General features: G+C 40.9%; 1 protein-coding gene across 4 annotated transcripts in view; it reads left to right on the forward strand.

Moving 5' to 3' along the window:
- PPARG (peroxisome proliferator activated receptor gamma) overlaps window positions 1-15510 on the forward strand; it is a 53919-nt gene that overhangs the window by 23004 nt on the left and 15405 nt on the right. For 3 of the 4 annotated variants that reach the window (XM_021288012.2, XM_065074426.1, XM_065074424.1), the window contains exons 2-4: window positions 9547-9774; window positions 12087-12256; window positions 13222-13360. In XM_021288012.2, the coding sequence (XP_021143687.2) occupies window positions 9555-9774; window positions 12087-12256; window positions 13222-13360 (529 nt within the window). In that variant the 5' untranslated portion in view covers window positions 9547-9554. 4 annotated transcript variants of the gene reach the window in all.

Consider the following 15510-nt stretch of genomic DNA (forward strand, 5'->3'; position numbering starts at 1 on the left):
TGGGAGTATTGAGTATTCTGCCATGGCAGGGAACTGCATTTGGGATATTAATGAGTGGTTTTTGCCCTATTACGGTTGTGTGCCTTATTAGCTCATCTCTTGGAAACAATGCTTAAGTTGCCTGTCCTGTGAACGCCGAACAGCATTGACGTGACAGGGGCTGAGGAAGGAGAAATCTCCCAGGCTTCCTACCACCAGTGTTATCCACCCGCAAACAGACCTTGGGAAATGCTCTGCTACTGAAAGCACTGAGAAAACTCTATGTGGTTAGTTAAGTATTGATATTACAAAAATTCTTCAGTCTCAGTATAAAATTTATTGCACCTAAGATGTCTTAGAAGACAAAAATTAACTGGATATTGTGCACATAATATACAGCATTTACTATTTAATTTATTAATGCTTCCAAAAGAAACACAATTTTCATGTGCAGATTTCAGCCCCATAAGGCAGTACATCTGTTTTTGAATTTATTGATAAATTTGTATCCTAGTTGATAATTATTGACTAAGCACCATTTTTAAGAATAGACTTCATGATTAGCATATTAAAATAGATTAAAAGGTGCAGTGATAATGACCTAATGAAACTAAACAAACAATGGAGCCTTATTGTCCTGTAAATAGCTGCAGTGCCTACATATCTCTTCTCATATATTTTGCCATGCTATATGCTTAAATCTTTGACAATCTTGCACAGGCTTAAGAAGCCACGGAGGAATTTGCTAATTTTCATATAATGAATCATGTGAGCACAATATAAATTTACTAGATAGCGTTTCTATTATACTTGAATATTTTAGGACAGTGTTTAAATATACAGCAGGTATCTGGCTAAACATTGAATCTAGGCTTTCGTGGGAGTTTATTTTATTAATTCGGGGCACGGTGTTGTGACTGTGGTTAGTGAGGAACAGTAATTCTGTATAGAAAGCACGGCATTTTATAAGAAGCTAATTTATTATGGATCTGTATTACAACATACACTGATTTATTTGTGTGCATGCGTATGTATGATACATAATTTAGTAATATACCCTACCTAAAGAAGTCCTCCCTTAGCCGGGAAATGGGTTTTTTAAAGTGCTTGACATACAAATTAGCATTTTGCTTAACTGGGGCTTAAACACTGAATTTCTGTTGAAGCTATAAACTTCCTATTGACTTCAGAACAAGTTTGATGGCATCTGAAAGCACAGTCACAGGTTAGGCGTGAGTCTGCTTATGAAACTTCTACATGTGGCATCTACCAAAGTGCTCCCGGGCTGTCACTTGCAGCTGGTGAAGCTTTGCTGGTATCCAGCCCGGTTCTGTACATGTCAAAATCCAGTTGTGTTGCTCTGAGGCCGCTGCCGCGCCGGGAGAGCCCAGCAGCGGGCACATCTCCTGGCCGCGCTCTGCCAACGGGGGCAAAGGGCTCCCGTAAGGCGCCAGCTTCTTCCGATTGCAAAACTGAAGGTGATTCATTGCCTATCTATCAGGATCCTTTTTTAAATCACAGTGATTCATCGACAGCAACGCCTACATTTTATGTCATGAGATAGTTTTACAATATTGCCAGTGCAAGTTAGGGACATGTTGTTTCTTTCTGGTTTCCTCAAATCCCTCAAAACCAAAATGATCCAGAATTGAGCTCCACTAATGCACGTGGGCATATTGTAAATACCGATGTATTATCTTCACCCATTAGAATTCTGTAGACATTTATTTTGATTTTTATATTAGCAATCCAATGATATCTTGTTTTTCAGATTTTTATGCTTCTGGAGTAGTTTCTGTTCACTGGAACGAAATAATGATAATTTCCATTTTGAAGACTGGGAGGTATTTTAAGATATTTTTGAACAAAAAGCATTGGGAGAGAAGTCTATCATCAGGATTAATTTTAGTTTCAATACAAGGCGCCTCACAAAGCATGGATTGCAGCTGTGTGGAACTAAATAACTGCTCCGTTTTTCTGCTCGAGTGTTTCTAAGATCCATTCGAGAGTCCTTTCCCATACACGTTGTGAGTTAACAGAGCAGAAGCGATCCTGCAGCTCGGTGTTCGGTCGGGGACAGCAGGACAACATTTTCGTTCCTGTTGTCGTGAGTCTTTCAACACCCAACACCGTGTCACCTCCAAAAGTTTCTAGTTGTGTTCTCTATGATTCTGAAGTGCCGTTCCTCTGAAATCTGAGCTGTCTACCACGTTTTCCAAATATATAAATCACTATTTCTTTACAGCTGTCTCCCATTGTCCAATATTCCCATTTTCTATTTAAGCTGTCATTTGAGCACAGCCTTGCGATAGATTTCTTTTATAAGCTGAAATAACTTGAAGTTTCATTGATATCTATCCAGTATGAGAATGCAACAACCCCTATCTTAAATAATTAAAATGTGATTGTAGAATTTGTAGCATTTCTGAGTAGTCTGTGGCGTTTGTGGAGCATGTTTCTCGTTTGCATTTCTATTTTTTGTGTATTTATATTTAAAATGGTTCATGTTGCTGCAAGGGTATAAAAAGCTGCTGTTTCAAATAAGAACCCAGACCATTTACAATTTTGTGTCAATTCCATAGGCACAGACTAGAAAATATATCTTAAATTAAACAGCTCTGTTGTTCCCTGAATGGCCTTTTTTTTGGTGTGTTTCTATTAGCAGCCACCACCTAAACATTGTAGTAAATTTTATGGACTGTGATTTTAGTGATCACAGCTTGTAGTTATAATTCAGTTACAAGGAATAAAATACATTTCATACTGATATATGTGTTCCCCGTTTTTGACCTTTTCAAGTGTTTGCACTTAGACCATTCCTCAGATTTCTTCTGCTGCTTTCCCGTGCAGCCTTGCTGGGAGGATGACGGGGTTGACTCCCCCCTTACTTTTTATTTGGCTTTTTGAAGGACCTTGGTGTCACGGTTCTCTGCAGAGCACAATGCACCACTTGGATTTCTCAGCCTGGTTCTCAACTCTTGAACCATTTACATTTTGAGGCCGTGACACAAACTTGCATCTGATGGCAGCGTTTTGGGATGTTCTGGGAGTACCTGGTTTGTCATCACACCTTTCGCATTCCACTCAGCCCCAGCTTAGCACGTTTTGCGATCAGAATTTGGGTCCGTGCTGGTTCTGCAGGTTGGTACAGCGGACTGGAAAGAGAGACTTTCATAAGCTGATACCCCTCCCACTCGGTGATTAACCCTTCGGGTGTGCTTGGCGGCTGCACCCTCCACAGCGCTTGTACACCGACCCTCCGCCTCTGCCCAAATGTGCAACAAAACCCTTTTGTCTGGAACCAGCAGTCTTGTTTTTATACAGAAAGTTTATTCCCCGTCTTTCAAAAGTCAATTGTATGTTGGGTATTGTATATTGGGTATTGTATATTAGGTATCATCAGGTGTCTTTCCTAATGCACATGGCTGGTTTGAGGCCACGTTCAGATGGCTCGAGGGTTGGATCTGAGAAGCAGAGAAGAAAATGTCATCCGTTGTCCTGATCTTGTGCTTGGCATCAGGGCTGACGTTAAAAGCAGCGCACCAAGAGCTGACTTCTTCGCTAAGTCACTCCTTACCATGGAGCTGATTTAGACACTCAAGATTTGCTGGAGGACGCTAGGCATTTTCTTTGGGTTTACAGGTAAATTAAGGGGACTGAGGAGCTGTAGTTTAGGGTTGTCTAATTGAAAGAAATCCGTAACATTTTTGATAAATTCATACTTGAAAAGGTGAAAAGCAGGTGTACAGAGACAGTGGGCCAAGCAGGAGTGTGCTGGAGACCAGGGTACACTCAGAAGCACTGGTGTTGCTGCTACAATGCGCAGATCTAGGGTAGGAATGCTGAAAGGTAATACTGAGTTTTCAAAGAGGATTGTTTGAATTTAAAATGCAAAGATTCGTCAATACTTATTCTATCAGCTGCCTAACTAAGCCTGGGTCCTTTCCCCACAGTCATAGTGGTTTCTAGTGTGTAATCTGCTTGGAAGATGGCTGCTTTGAATAATTATTGTAAGTTCTAGCAATATACACGTGTCATCACATAAACGAAACGTGAATTATACCAATGTTTTCTATATGTACATGGATTTTAAAATATCCTTTTTTATCTCTGCTCTTTAGTAAAGCAAACATAGCAATACAAAATTCTGTAATGGGATTTTAAAGCAAGTCTTTATAGCTTTTTGCTGTTACTTTGCCAAACACTGAATTGCAGGTATCAGCCAACAGGGGTCTTTGAATGTACCTGTTTGTTTGTTTGTTTGTTTGTTGGAAGGGCATCGCTGGTTGTGTCAGCAGAGTCGTAGAAAAGAGGGGTTTTAGTTAAGTTGTGCTCCCTCTGCTGACTCCGCAGCAGCAGAACACGGAGCAGCGCGGGTCCATGCGTGGGACTGTCAGATTTAGGAGCCTGCAGAGCACACAGTGCTTGTTTTAACGTATTGAATGGAATATGCCCAAGAGCTTTGAGTCATTGTTTGCACTATAGAAAAAAATTCACATACCTTGGTTCATCCAAAAGCAAATTACCTTTATTTTATGCAAATGTTGTCTATTAGATAAAGTCCGTTGTAATGACAGATACCAGGAGTGAAAAATATATCATCTTCATGATTGAAGAAGGTATCTTCTCATGGCTTAAACTAAGATTAAAGCCTTGCTGTACTCAGACACAATCGGAAATATTAACAATTTGAAGAAGACAGCTGTTTGAAGGTAATGCGGAGAACAGGCCGGAGGGAAAGACAATGTTCTTCCACTTGACAACTGGAGAACTGAGACAAAAGTCTAAATAGTAGCATCTTTTTTTCCCTCCAGGGAAAAGTAAATGCAGTAAGATGATACAAGTTTCTCTAAACAACCAGAAGAACAATTCATAGGACAAAGTGATACTGCTGTTCCAAGTCTTACTGGAACTGCTGACCCATCTACACCTCACAGAGACAGCCGTTAATCACCCTCGGAACACACTGTGTCACCAGCCCCTCTGCCTCACATTCGGGGCCTGAAAACAGTGCTGAGGAACGTGAAATGTTGGCTGGAACCACTTGCCCATTGCCACACAGAATCTCTGTGTCAGAGGCAAGAACCGAGCTATTAACAGGGAGATGCAGTTGCTCTGTCACAAGACTGTCCTTTCTCTTGCTAGAGTCCTTTTGCAACATTTTCTTCTAAAAGATCAATGAAGGTCTTTAATTCAGAGCGTGTGGGGCCATTATTTAGGGTAGATTGTATTTTTGCAAGGCACACATAGAACGTTTGATTGTTTGTCTTAAGTAGATAAATAAAATGCCCTTTCCCATCTCTATCTTTTTCTTGAAAGCTGGGAATGCTTGTGTGGCCTTAACCGACTTATATACAACATATCAGAGATGGCCTCGGTCTGCTTTAATTAAATTAGTTGGAAAAAGTCCCATTAAGTTCTGCAGCACTTGCATTTAGGTTTACTTGACAAACTGATATATTTTTACATGAGATGAGATTCAAACGATTCAATGAAATACATTTTAATGTAATAAATATTTACAGTATTTATATATTTGTTCATATCTATAAGTGTCCCTGTAGTATAATCATACCATTGCCGTGTTCTTAGTAACGTTTCAGAGCTGAGGGGCTTTAACTAAGTGTTTTTCTGGTTTTCTGTAACTCCTATGAGGCTGGATGTTGCTCCACTAAATACCTCTAGGCTCATATTTTGGTAGTTTTGTCTGGAAAGAGCGAGTGCAGAATGTGGTGCAACAGGCCTTTCCGGCTGCCTGAGCACAGGTAGTGTTTATGGGAAAGAGGAGCTTGCGATCCAGGATGCTTTTCATACCATGGCAATCTGTTGTATTTTATGTCCTCCTAACATAAAAAATGCGCTGAATAATGTTGTTAGGAATTTACAATTGCTACTGAATGGAGTAACTTAATGATAAGATAGTTCTCTCAATCAACACCAGCTTAATGGAGCGTAGGTTGTACCTGCGGCTGGCAGGTCACACAGACGTGTTGGGTGAGCTCGTGGCCCTTCGTGTGCTGCCCTGCAGAGAATGGTCACCAGGGTGACATTGAATGCAGGTAAAGAGACTCAAAACAACTAGTTCCACATCTCAGTGTCTAATGTTGTCTCCTTCACTTCTGCCTTTTTAATAATTAAATGTGAAAGCGTGTTCATCTGACTGTACGTGAACAACCTCTCTGCTACTGTTCTGCTTAGATTTCGCTGGCCGAGAAAGATTTTTGCACGTGAAAAACTTTTTATCCAGTGTTACGTTTTTGTTACCTCACCTGAGCTTGTGTAAGTTTTATGAAAGAAACCCGGAGTATTCTGTTGATTGGACTTAGGCTTTGGATGTCTTGGTGTTTTGCCATTCTTCTTTTATGGGGTGAAAAACAGGCAAAATACACATCAGGAATCAAGTAAAGTTACATGCAAAATAGAAACGTTTGTAAACTAACTATTAAACATAGGAATTATTTTCACGTTTTAGTCTTCAATAATGCAAGAATAAAACTAGGCCGTAAAAGGTTTTCTCCATTCTAGTACTTATAGAATAAAATAAAGCCAAGAAGTAACGTTCATTTTGTTTCCAGTGTAATAGCAAATTTGGTTAAATTGAACAGGATCTCCATAATTTGACGAAGAATTAGCAGTCGTGTGAAGATTCAAACTTTAAAACTGTAATGAAATGCTGCGATTTTTATATCAAAAATCTGAGCAAACCTGAAAATTCTCATATTTCAGAAATGTTTATGAGTAATATTAATGTGGAATCACTGATGCATAAAGAAATGCTGTAATCTGCATCTTGTTAACCAGAAATAGAGAAACGAGGAAAGCGAAGGTGAGGTGGAGCCCCATGTTCTCCAGGAGCCCTCCTGGGGTCGTGGAAATTAAAATCCATGTTAATTGTACAGAGCTAAGGCCTTGTCAATTCACATTTACAACGTAGCCCAAGATAACTGTTTCCAGTGGAAGGAAAACAGTTAATAATGCACGTGTAAACCTTCTTTTGTGTTCAGTAAAACCTATTCACTTACGGCATTTTACCATGTCAGAACCTTCTGTTTAACAGGAGACTTCAGATCACGCGTGTATGTGTATGTGTAGATGTATAGATCCTTGCTGGGTACCTTTGTGGACATCTTAGATGAAATTATAACATAGACAACCTAAAAATAAACATTTCTCTTAGTGGAATGATTTAGCAAAGCCTTGTTAGTTGCCTGAAGATGAGAAGAACGGATATTGCCAGTCGTGGGGTGTCGACCTCTGGAAGGGGTCGAGTTTATAGCTTTTGTTCAAAGAATTGTAAATGGCTGCTGATTCCAGATTTTATTACCTTAGAGCAGAAATATGAGCAGCATAAAATGGAATTACTTTGTGACCCACAGTAGCTGATAGGTGCACCCACAACGCCCTGGTTATTTTCCTCAGTGTAATCTTGACATTTCTCCAAAACGTGATGGTCATTGGCTGTCACATGCTGAAACACAGGCTGGCCTTAACGTCCTGTGCAGCTCACGGCGCTTTGCAAACTGTAGCCTTTTAAATTGAAAATATAGAGCGATAATGCCTCAAGATTGTGAGAATATTTTTTATAGTTGTATGCATGATGTAGGAAAAATGTTTGATTTTAACATCTTTTCTGCGTATAATACAGAAATTGAGCCCAGTGGCAGGTGATTCAGTATCTCTGTTCAGTGAGTGACTTAAGCCTGCGCTTAAGCACGTGTGTGTGCAGCGTGGGTGTCAAGGGTTTAGATTGCGGGGTGACGATCAAACCCTGGCAGATGTATTGTTAACCTCCTCTCTCCCCTCTCCCCCTTTCCCACTCAGGACAGGCGATCGGGAGGGAAAGAAGGACAGAGAGGAGAGAGCTGGAAACATTAAAAATGTTTTACTAATGCTACTGATAAAATAGAGAAAATAATACAAAATATACAAAACCGATCTTGAAAGTCTCAGCAACTGCAGAGCTGGCACCAGAAGTCCTGGACTGGACTCTGCAGCCAACCGGAGCTGGATTCAGTCTGTCACTGGCCTCAGTTCGCAGGGACGACTCGCAAGGTCCTCTGCTAATGTCGCCATAAGGAAAAGGGAAAAAAGGGACGAGATCCTCGTGATCTCCCACTTTTATATGAAGTATTCATGTGGATGGGATGTTATACACAGCTGGTCAGTTTTTGGTCACCTGTTTCTCGTTGCCCCTCTCGCGAGATGTCCATCCACGCTTATCAATAACTTCCCATTCCATTGCTATGTTCACCAAAACATGTATCTGGTTCTCCAGGAAAATGCAGCTAATATGAAGCTTTAGCTGACAGGCAAATTCACTAAAAGAGAAACTTGTTTTTTAACAAAACCATGACAGTGGGATACAGCAGCAGCACTTCTGTTCCACCAGAGTGGGAATTTCTGATCTGAAATCTAAGAATTAAGTAAGATATCTTACGACGTTTGTTGTCAGTATGTTCAGAGTAGAAGAACTAAAGTGTTGTGCTGCAAGTCCTAAAAGGTGGGAGAAGAAAGATGGTGACTTGCCTGGGGAAAGATCAAGAGAACTGTGACCATTTCCAGCCATGAGGGCCTCAGCGCCCCAGCACAGCTCGGGGGGACAGTCAGAACAAGGGATGAGCACAAAATTATAGAGCAGCTCTGGTCCATGATATTCATGTTGCAGCGGGACATGGTAGTTTTGATTTGAAGCAGATCAAATCAAAGTCCCTGTTATGTAGAGGTTAAAGGCCACTCACTCGATTGGGTCTAAAGTCCAAATTAAACAGCCAAAGTGACCAAGTTATTTTAGTTCTGTGACATCGGTTCTATTTTTAGATTAGAATGTTCTTTTTAAAAATCATGGAAAATGAGAGACAGGCCCTAGTTATAAACCAGCGAGTGTTCTACACTTGCTGTTAATTACAGACCTTTTAATAGTTGAAAAATACTAAACCAAGGATTTTGGTTCAGCCAGCTATCAGAAGAGGACTCAGAAAAAGGTTTTATATCTTAATCTGAATTCACTGGATTTGCTGAAGATTTTTGCAGATTGACGCTTTCTATTTGTTTACTACTTTCAACAGCTGCATAAATACATATGGAATTTGGAAGGTCATAAATTACATTTCCTCGTGCCTTGGGTTTAAGACTCTGGGATCATTGGTCTTTTTTAATGACTTGCATGCTTACTAAAGTACAGAAATGTTTCATAAAATATACTATTAAAATGCAGGTGTGTTTCATTTGGCCATTCATAATTATTTAGGTGGTCACTTTTCCCATATCTGTTACTGAACCGCTGTTCTTGGGGGCCAGATATCGGAGCCTTCCCAAGAGGAGCCTCAGGGCTGGGCTAAGTGCCCAGTGTTATCCAGGCAGTGTCACTCTACAGCCTTATCCATTATATGGTGACAAACTCAAGCCAAACAACAGATAGGTTCCCCAAACCTGCACCTGATTGTGAGTTGTGTCTCCACCCGTTGGACACAGGGCAACAGCACCTCAGCTCAGGCCCCAACTCATCACAGATGTCACAAGCTGCTTCTAAAATGCCTGTTTCTTTTTTTTTATTATTATTTCTTTCAGGGATTACAATGGTGGACACAGAAATGCCGTTTTGGCCCATTAATTTTGGAATTAGCCCGGTGGATCTGTCTGCGATGGATGATCATACACATTCCTTTGACATCAAGCCATTTACCACTGTTGATTTTTCAAGCATTTCTTCACCGCACTATGAAGATATTCCTCTTGCGAGAGCTGACCAGACAAGCTTTGACTATAAATATGATATCAAGCTCCAGGATTGCCAAAGTATGCTTTTATTTAAAATATTTCCTTCATGTTCCCTTTGTGTCATTCTCTGGAAAGTGTACCATCAGCACGAGGATTCAGAAGTATTCAGATGCCTAAATGCTGTGTCACCAGAGGTGACCATAGGATATCCTTGCAGGGCAGGCAGAATACATATAGCAAACCTTCACCCTCCCAGAGCAGCAGCTGGAGATCAGGCAAGATAATAGAAAGTATCTAAAATGACGTTAAACACTTGGTGAACCCCAACCATTTGTTTCTGAAACCTCCAGTCTCCTACTCGTGTATCCAGTGTGCGAATTGTCCTTTGAAGCTCTGTGAACACGGTGCAGAATAAATAGCCTGGCTGTTAAAAAATGCCCCAGCATTCACAGCATGTTCATTATTAATTTGTGTAGCTTTTAAATTCCAAACAGCCTAAGAAAATGATGGAGTAGAAATAGTGGCTACATCTGAGTCACGACACTGATATGAGTTTAATCAAGAAAGCCAAGAAGGCCAACGGTATCCTGTCCTGTATCAAAAACAGCGTGGTCAGCAGGACAAGGGAAGTGATCCTTCCCCTGTGCTCTGCATTGGGGAGGCCACACCTGGAGTATTGTGTTCAGTTCTGGGCCCCTCAGCTCAGGAAAGAGATTGAAGTGCTGGAGCGGGTCCAGAGAAGAGCAACACGACTGGTGAAGGGACTTGAACACAAGACCTATGGGGAGAGGCTGAGGGAGCTGGGCTTGGTTAGTCTGGAGAAGAGGAGGCTTAGAGGTGACCTCATCACTCTCTATAACTACCTGAAGGGAAGTTATAGCCAGGTGGGGATTGGTCTCTTCTCCCAGGCAGTCAGCAACAGGACAAGGGGCCATGGGCTTAAATTCTACTAGGGGAAATTTAGGCTGGAGATTAGAAAGAAATTCTTTACAGAGAGAGTGGTCAGGCATTGGAATGGCTGCCCAGGGAGGTGCTGGACTCACCGGCCCTGGAGGTTTTTAAACTGAGATTGGACATGGCACTTAGTGCCATGATCTAGTAAACGGACTAGAGTTGGACCAAGGGTTGGACTCGATGATCTCTGAGGTCTTTTCTAACCCAGTCGATTCTGTGATTCTGTGATTCTGTTATCAGTGTTCCAAGTGCAGGCATAACCATGGATTATTTATACACTATGAAAAACGCTCCTCTTGTCAGTCGTGGTAAAAAACTTACACGGAACTCTCCTCTTGAGACAGGAGGTGACCTGTTCCTAAATGAGTTGTTCCTGCGTTCCTGCTCCAGGTAGGAATGTGAGGAACTCTTAGAGATGCCCTTCGCCTGCTTCAATCTGACTTCACTCTTGGTGGTAGCAATCTGGACAGGAATTCCTTCAGGGAATTCTCGTGTTTAATTTTGGTTGCACAGCAAAGCAAGTGCTGCGTACCTCCGCGTTACTTAGGAAATGAATTCAAAGACAGTTTTCCAGCTAGTAATTTATTTGTCTTTTGTTTAATTAGAAATGTCCATAACAATTTAATAGCAACCTAGAGAGCGCAGTAGAGTCTCTTTGTCTCTACTTAGATGAATTTCCACTTTTCCTTCTTCTTCCTAGTTTATATAGGAAAGAAAACTTTCTAGTTTGTATAGTGCAGCCAGTCTGGAAGAGAAAAACATTCACCTTATTGTAACACGACATCTGCTACGTTGCTCCCAGATGTGATATGATGTAATGTTATAGTGTCAAATGTCACCGCTTGATTTAAAGAGATCATATTTGGTTGGCTGAGCTTGTTCAATATTCCAAATTGCTCTTTTAATTAGAAACTTTCAGAAGAGAAACGAAGCTCTGAACTGCATCCAAAGCTGAACAGTGTTGGCCAAAAAAAAGAGATAAATTTATTTAAATAACGAATATTATATTATCTAATATATATGTATATATATATATAACCAAACAATATATTATTCAATGTATATGTCTATTCGATACTTAAATATCTTCTAGACTCGATTAGAAACTCCAGTCAGTCTCCCTGCAGTAGTTCTGAGTATCTTAAGGTAACCCAGCCAGATTAGATACTGAGAAAAGCAAGGCCTTTCAAGCGTGAGGCCGCTGTATAGAAATGTTTAATATCAGAATCTGCCTCTTGAAGGTTTTTCAGCCTATATCCTGCCGGTGAAATAGCTGCTGCCAGCTGACATCCCTTTACGTCCTTTCTTTACTACTCAGTTTGTATTTTAAAGCAGCCCTATGAATCTTTGTTAACTGTAACTGCGTGCGATTATTCCTTGCTGCTTCTTCTACATTTTGACTTAGAGTTTCTTGTTTAAATCTTCTCTGTCCGCAGGTGCGATCAAAATGGAGCCTCCTTCCCCACCCTATTTTGCAGAAAAGGTTCAGTTGTACAACAAAGCTCACGAGGACCCTTCCAACTCGCTGATGGCCATCGAGTGCCGCGTGTGCGGGGACAAGGCGTCCGGGTTCCACTACGGCGTGCACGCCTGCGAGGGCTGCAAGGTGCCTTTTTGGTGCTTTTCTTCTACTTTTGTCAATTAGGCAATTGTATTTCATTCCTGCTGTCTTGGAAGTCCCTTGTAGAATCTGAATTCATACAACGCCGCAAAAGGTGGTGAACACCCAACTCCAAAAGCTCGATACTCTGAGCTATTTAAAATTCAGGCTTTGTTATTCTGATTGATTAGAGTTTCTTTGCCCCGTTTACACGTTTCTTGGTGACTACTGAAAATTCTGGTGGCATTAAAGAATGTGGGTTTCTGCTGTGAAACTCCACAGGGTATTTTTAATGTTCAATGATATTTAGTGTTTGTAACACATAGAGGACAAAGGAATGGTAGAAAAATTGACCATCCTCAAGAATTAGAAAAGAAATGCCAGAGAAATAAATTAATAACAATTCATTGAGTTCAAGGAAAGACATCACAGAGTTTGATGTGAAATTCTCATTTTCTCTATTCTCAATATCTTGAGAATAACTAATAGTAAAGACCCAATGCAGAGCTTAAATGAAATTGGAGCACTGAATTAGGAACACAAATAAAGCAATAAGTATTCTGTTGATTACTTAAATTACGAGGAGTGATATAAATAAGAGTTGGCATTGTGCTTTTATTGTTGTTATTGTTCGCTGTGAGAAAAAATCAATTGCTACAAGCAACGATGATAAATTTGGGTAAAGAACATAAATCCTCTTTAAGTGCTCAGACTCAAAATCAATCTTTGAAATAGAATTAAAAAATCATTAGTTGGGAAAGAAAATTTAAACAGATAACACATACCTCTTTGTATTTCCTTGTGATCAAACTGCTGGTGGCAGAAGTTTTGGATTGTTGTGATTTATATAACATTTTCTACATTGGTAGTGGACTTCGAATTTTGAAAATGTCATGTTCACTTAATAGCGAAATGTCTCGAAGCAGCGGAACAATCAGAGCTTTGCTTCCATGTTTTTATGTTTATTTCAGGGCTTTTTTCGACGAACAATCAGACTAAAGCTAATTTATGACAGGTGTGATCTTAATTGCCGCATCCATAAGAAAAGCAGAAACAAATGTCAGTACTGCAGGTTTCAGAAATGCCTCGCTGTTGGGATGTCGCATAACGGTGAGTGCACACAGCATGTTTTCAAACCATCGTGTCTCGTCTGGAAATAACATAAAACATTGATGTGGTTACTGAATGTGCTGCTTTAACATCTCGAGTCTTCTGTTTCCTTACGCTAGGCAGTTCATATACATAGTACACATCAGAGAGATTGCTTCTGAGCTTGGGAGATTATGTATATGATTGCAGATTACTTAGAATAGAAAAATCAGATAGGTAGAGATGTGCACTTATTGATATAGTACATAATATATGAGTTGGTTTTACTCTCCATCATTCTTGCTCATTACACTGTTGGTTGTTCTTCCTGAGCACATTCCTAGTGTAATTGTTATTTTTCAGTTCCCTGTCTTACTTTCTGCATACTGTAGCTCAATACCCCTTTCCTCTAAGTGGAAAATTTAATTTAGTTACAAGAAATGGACTTGAGAACTTACCGAAAGGCTGTGAGTAATAACAACTCGCATAGGACACTTACTGAGGACAGTCAGCATCACTAAGTTAACAATTCCTCATCCTAGAACACAACGTACTTTAAACGAACAGGCCAGACCCTGTACTGTTTTAAACCCCCCTGTCCTCCTCCTTCCTAGGACCCCACATCTGGGCATAGCTTGCGATGCGTGGTAAGTCGGAGCGTGGCGCTCCTCAGCATGCTGGTCCAGCTCCATCACCCCGTGTGTGTAACTGTGATTCCCTGTGATGTGCACGGGCCGAGAGCCCAACACCCCGTCCCGTCCCCTCCCCGCAAACTGCGCTCCCATTCCCACCGTGTCCTGGTCCTGGTCGCAAAGGTGTTTGCAGTCGTGTATCTGCAGCCGTGGCCGGTTCTGGGACTGCGTCCGTCACGCTAGGGCAGCGGATCGCATTGAGCACATCACGATACCGCTCACTTGCGTAGACTTCAGAACAAAGTCCCTCTGAACTTTACAATTAACATAGCAATTCATGTGGAAATACTTACTTACGAATGTTTGGACAGAAAGACATAATGAAGATTCTTTGCTGCCTTGCTTTGGCAAAGTTGACCGAAAACAGGAATTAAATGTCATAACATAGAGACTTATGTAATTCTAAGGGTAAAGAATTGCAAACATGACTGGGAAAATAATTTCTCTGTGGTTTTTTTAGAACTTTCATTATTTTCAATCTAAAAAAAATGAGTGTAGTGTCCCCAGGAGGAAAGCTTAACTGTGGTTTGCAAAGTTAATACATGCAGTGAATGTAAATTGCTATGGGAAATGTTTTGCTAATAGAAAATATGGTTTTCAGGTTCCTGGGATGCAACAGTAACACTTAAAAATAAATCTAATTTTGAAATGCTACTGTGGGTATTTTTATAGTAATTTGGGAGGTTTTATTATTATTGTTTTCAAGGTGCATGCCAAATTCTCTCATACCCCAGCAACACAGCTTCCCATCATGTCAGTGGGAACCATGTGCGTTTCTATCAGGAAGGGGAAGGCCAAGGCTGTTCTCTTTGGCTTAGTAACATAAAGGGCCCAAGAAATATTTTTAAAATTAACATTTCACCTGCCATATTTTCCTGTCCGGCCCCTGTCTGGGTTATGGGAGCCGGGGAGGCACAGAGAGGAGGGGAAAGGGCCAAGTCCCGGGGCTCAGAGGGACGCTGCCACTTGCTGTCACTGTGAGCTCACCCGGCACGGAGGTTGTTGTGTTATAGTCAAGTGTTGGCTTCTACATTGGCCTTTTTTGCTCACCCTGGTTACATTACATGGCATGAAACAGCACCCTCATTCCTCAGTCATTTATAAATAAAAGAATTGATTAAAAAGAACTAAATTTCACCTTTGAAGACGCAGGCCCGTGAAATGCAACACGGGATGTTGTCAATGGCAGAGAGACGTTTTTACGTTACAGGTTAAAGTTCATCCATTGGGTAGTGAGATTATCCGAATTTTAAGTGCTTGGCATCAGAACGTGGATTGTTTGTTCCACTCCATGCCTGTCTGTGCATAGATACGTTACCGCAAAATGAATAGGGCCTTACAACAACGGGGAGCGCAAGGAGCCACTCGCAGCTACAGCCACATTTTTTCACATATAAACGCGACATAACCACTTGGCTGAAGGTTAAAAAACACACTAGCATTCTCATGCTTGGAATATTGTTTTCCTGTCCTCCTCCA

The sequence above is a fragment of the Columba livia genome, chromosome 10 (assembly GCF_036013475.1).
Source record: "Columba livia isolate bColLiv1 breed racing homer chromosome 10, bColLiv1.pat.W.v2, whole genome shotgun sequence".
Taxonomy (NCBI): domain Eukaryota; kingdom Metazoa; phylum Chordata; class Aves; order Columbiformes; family Columbidae; genus Columba; species Columba livia.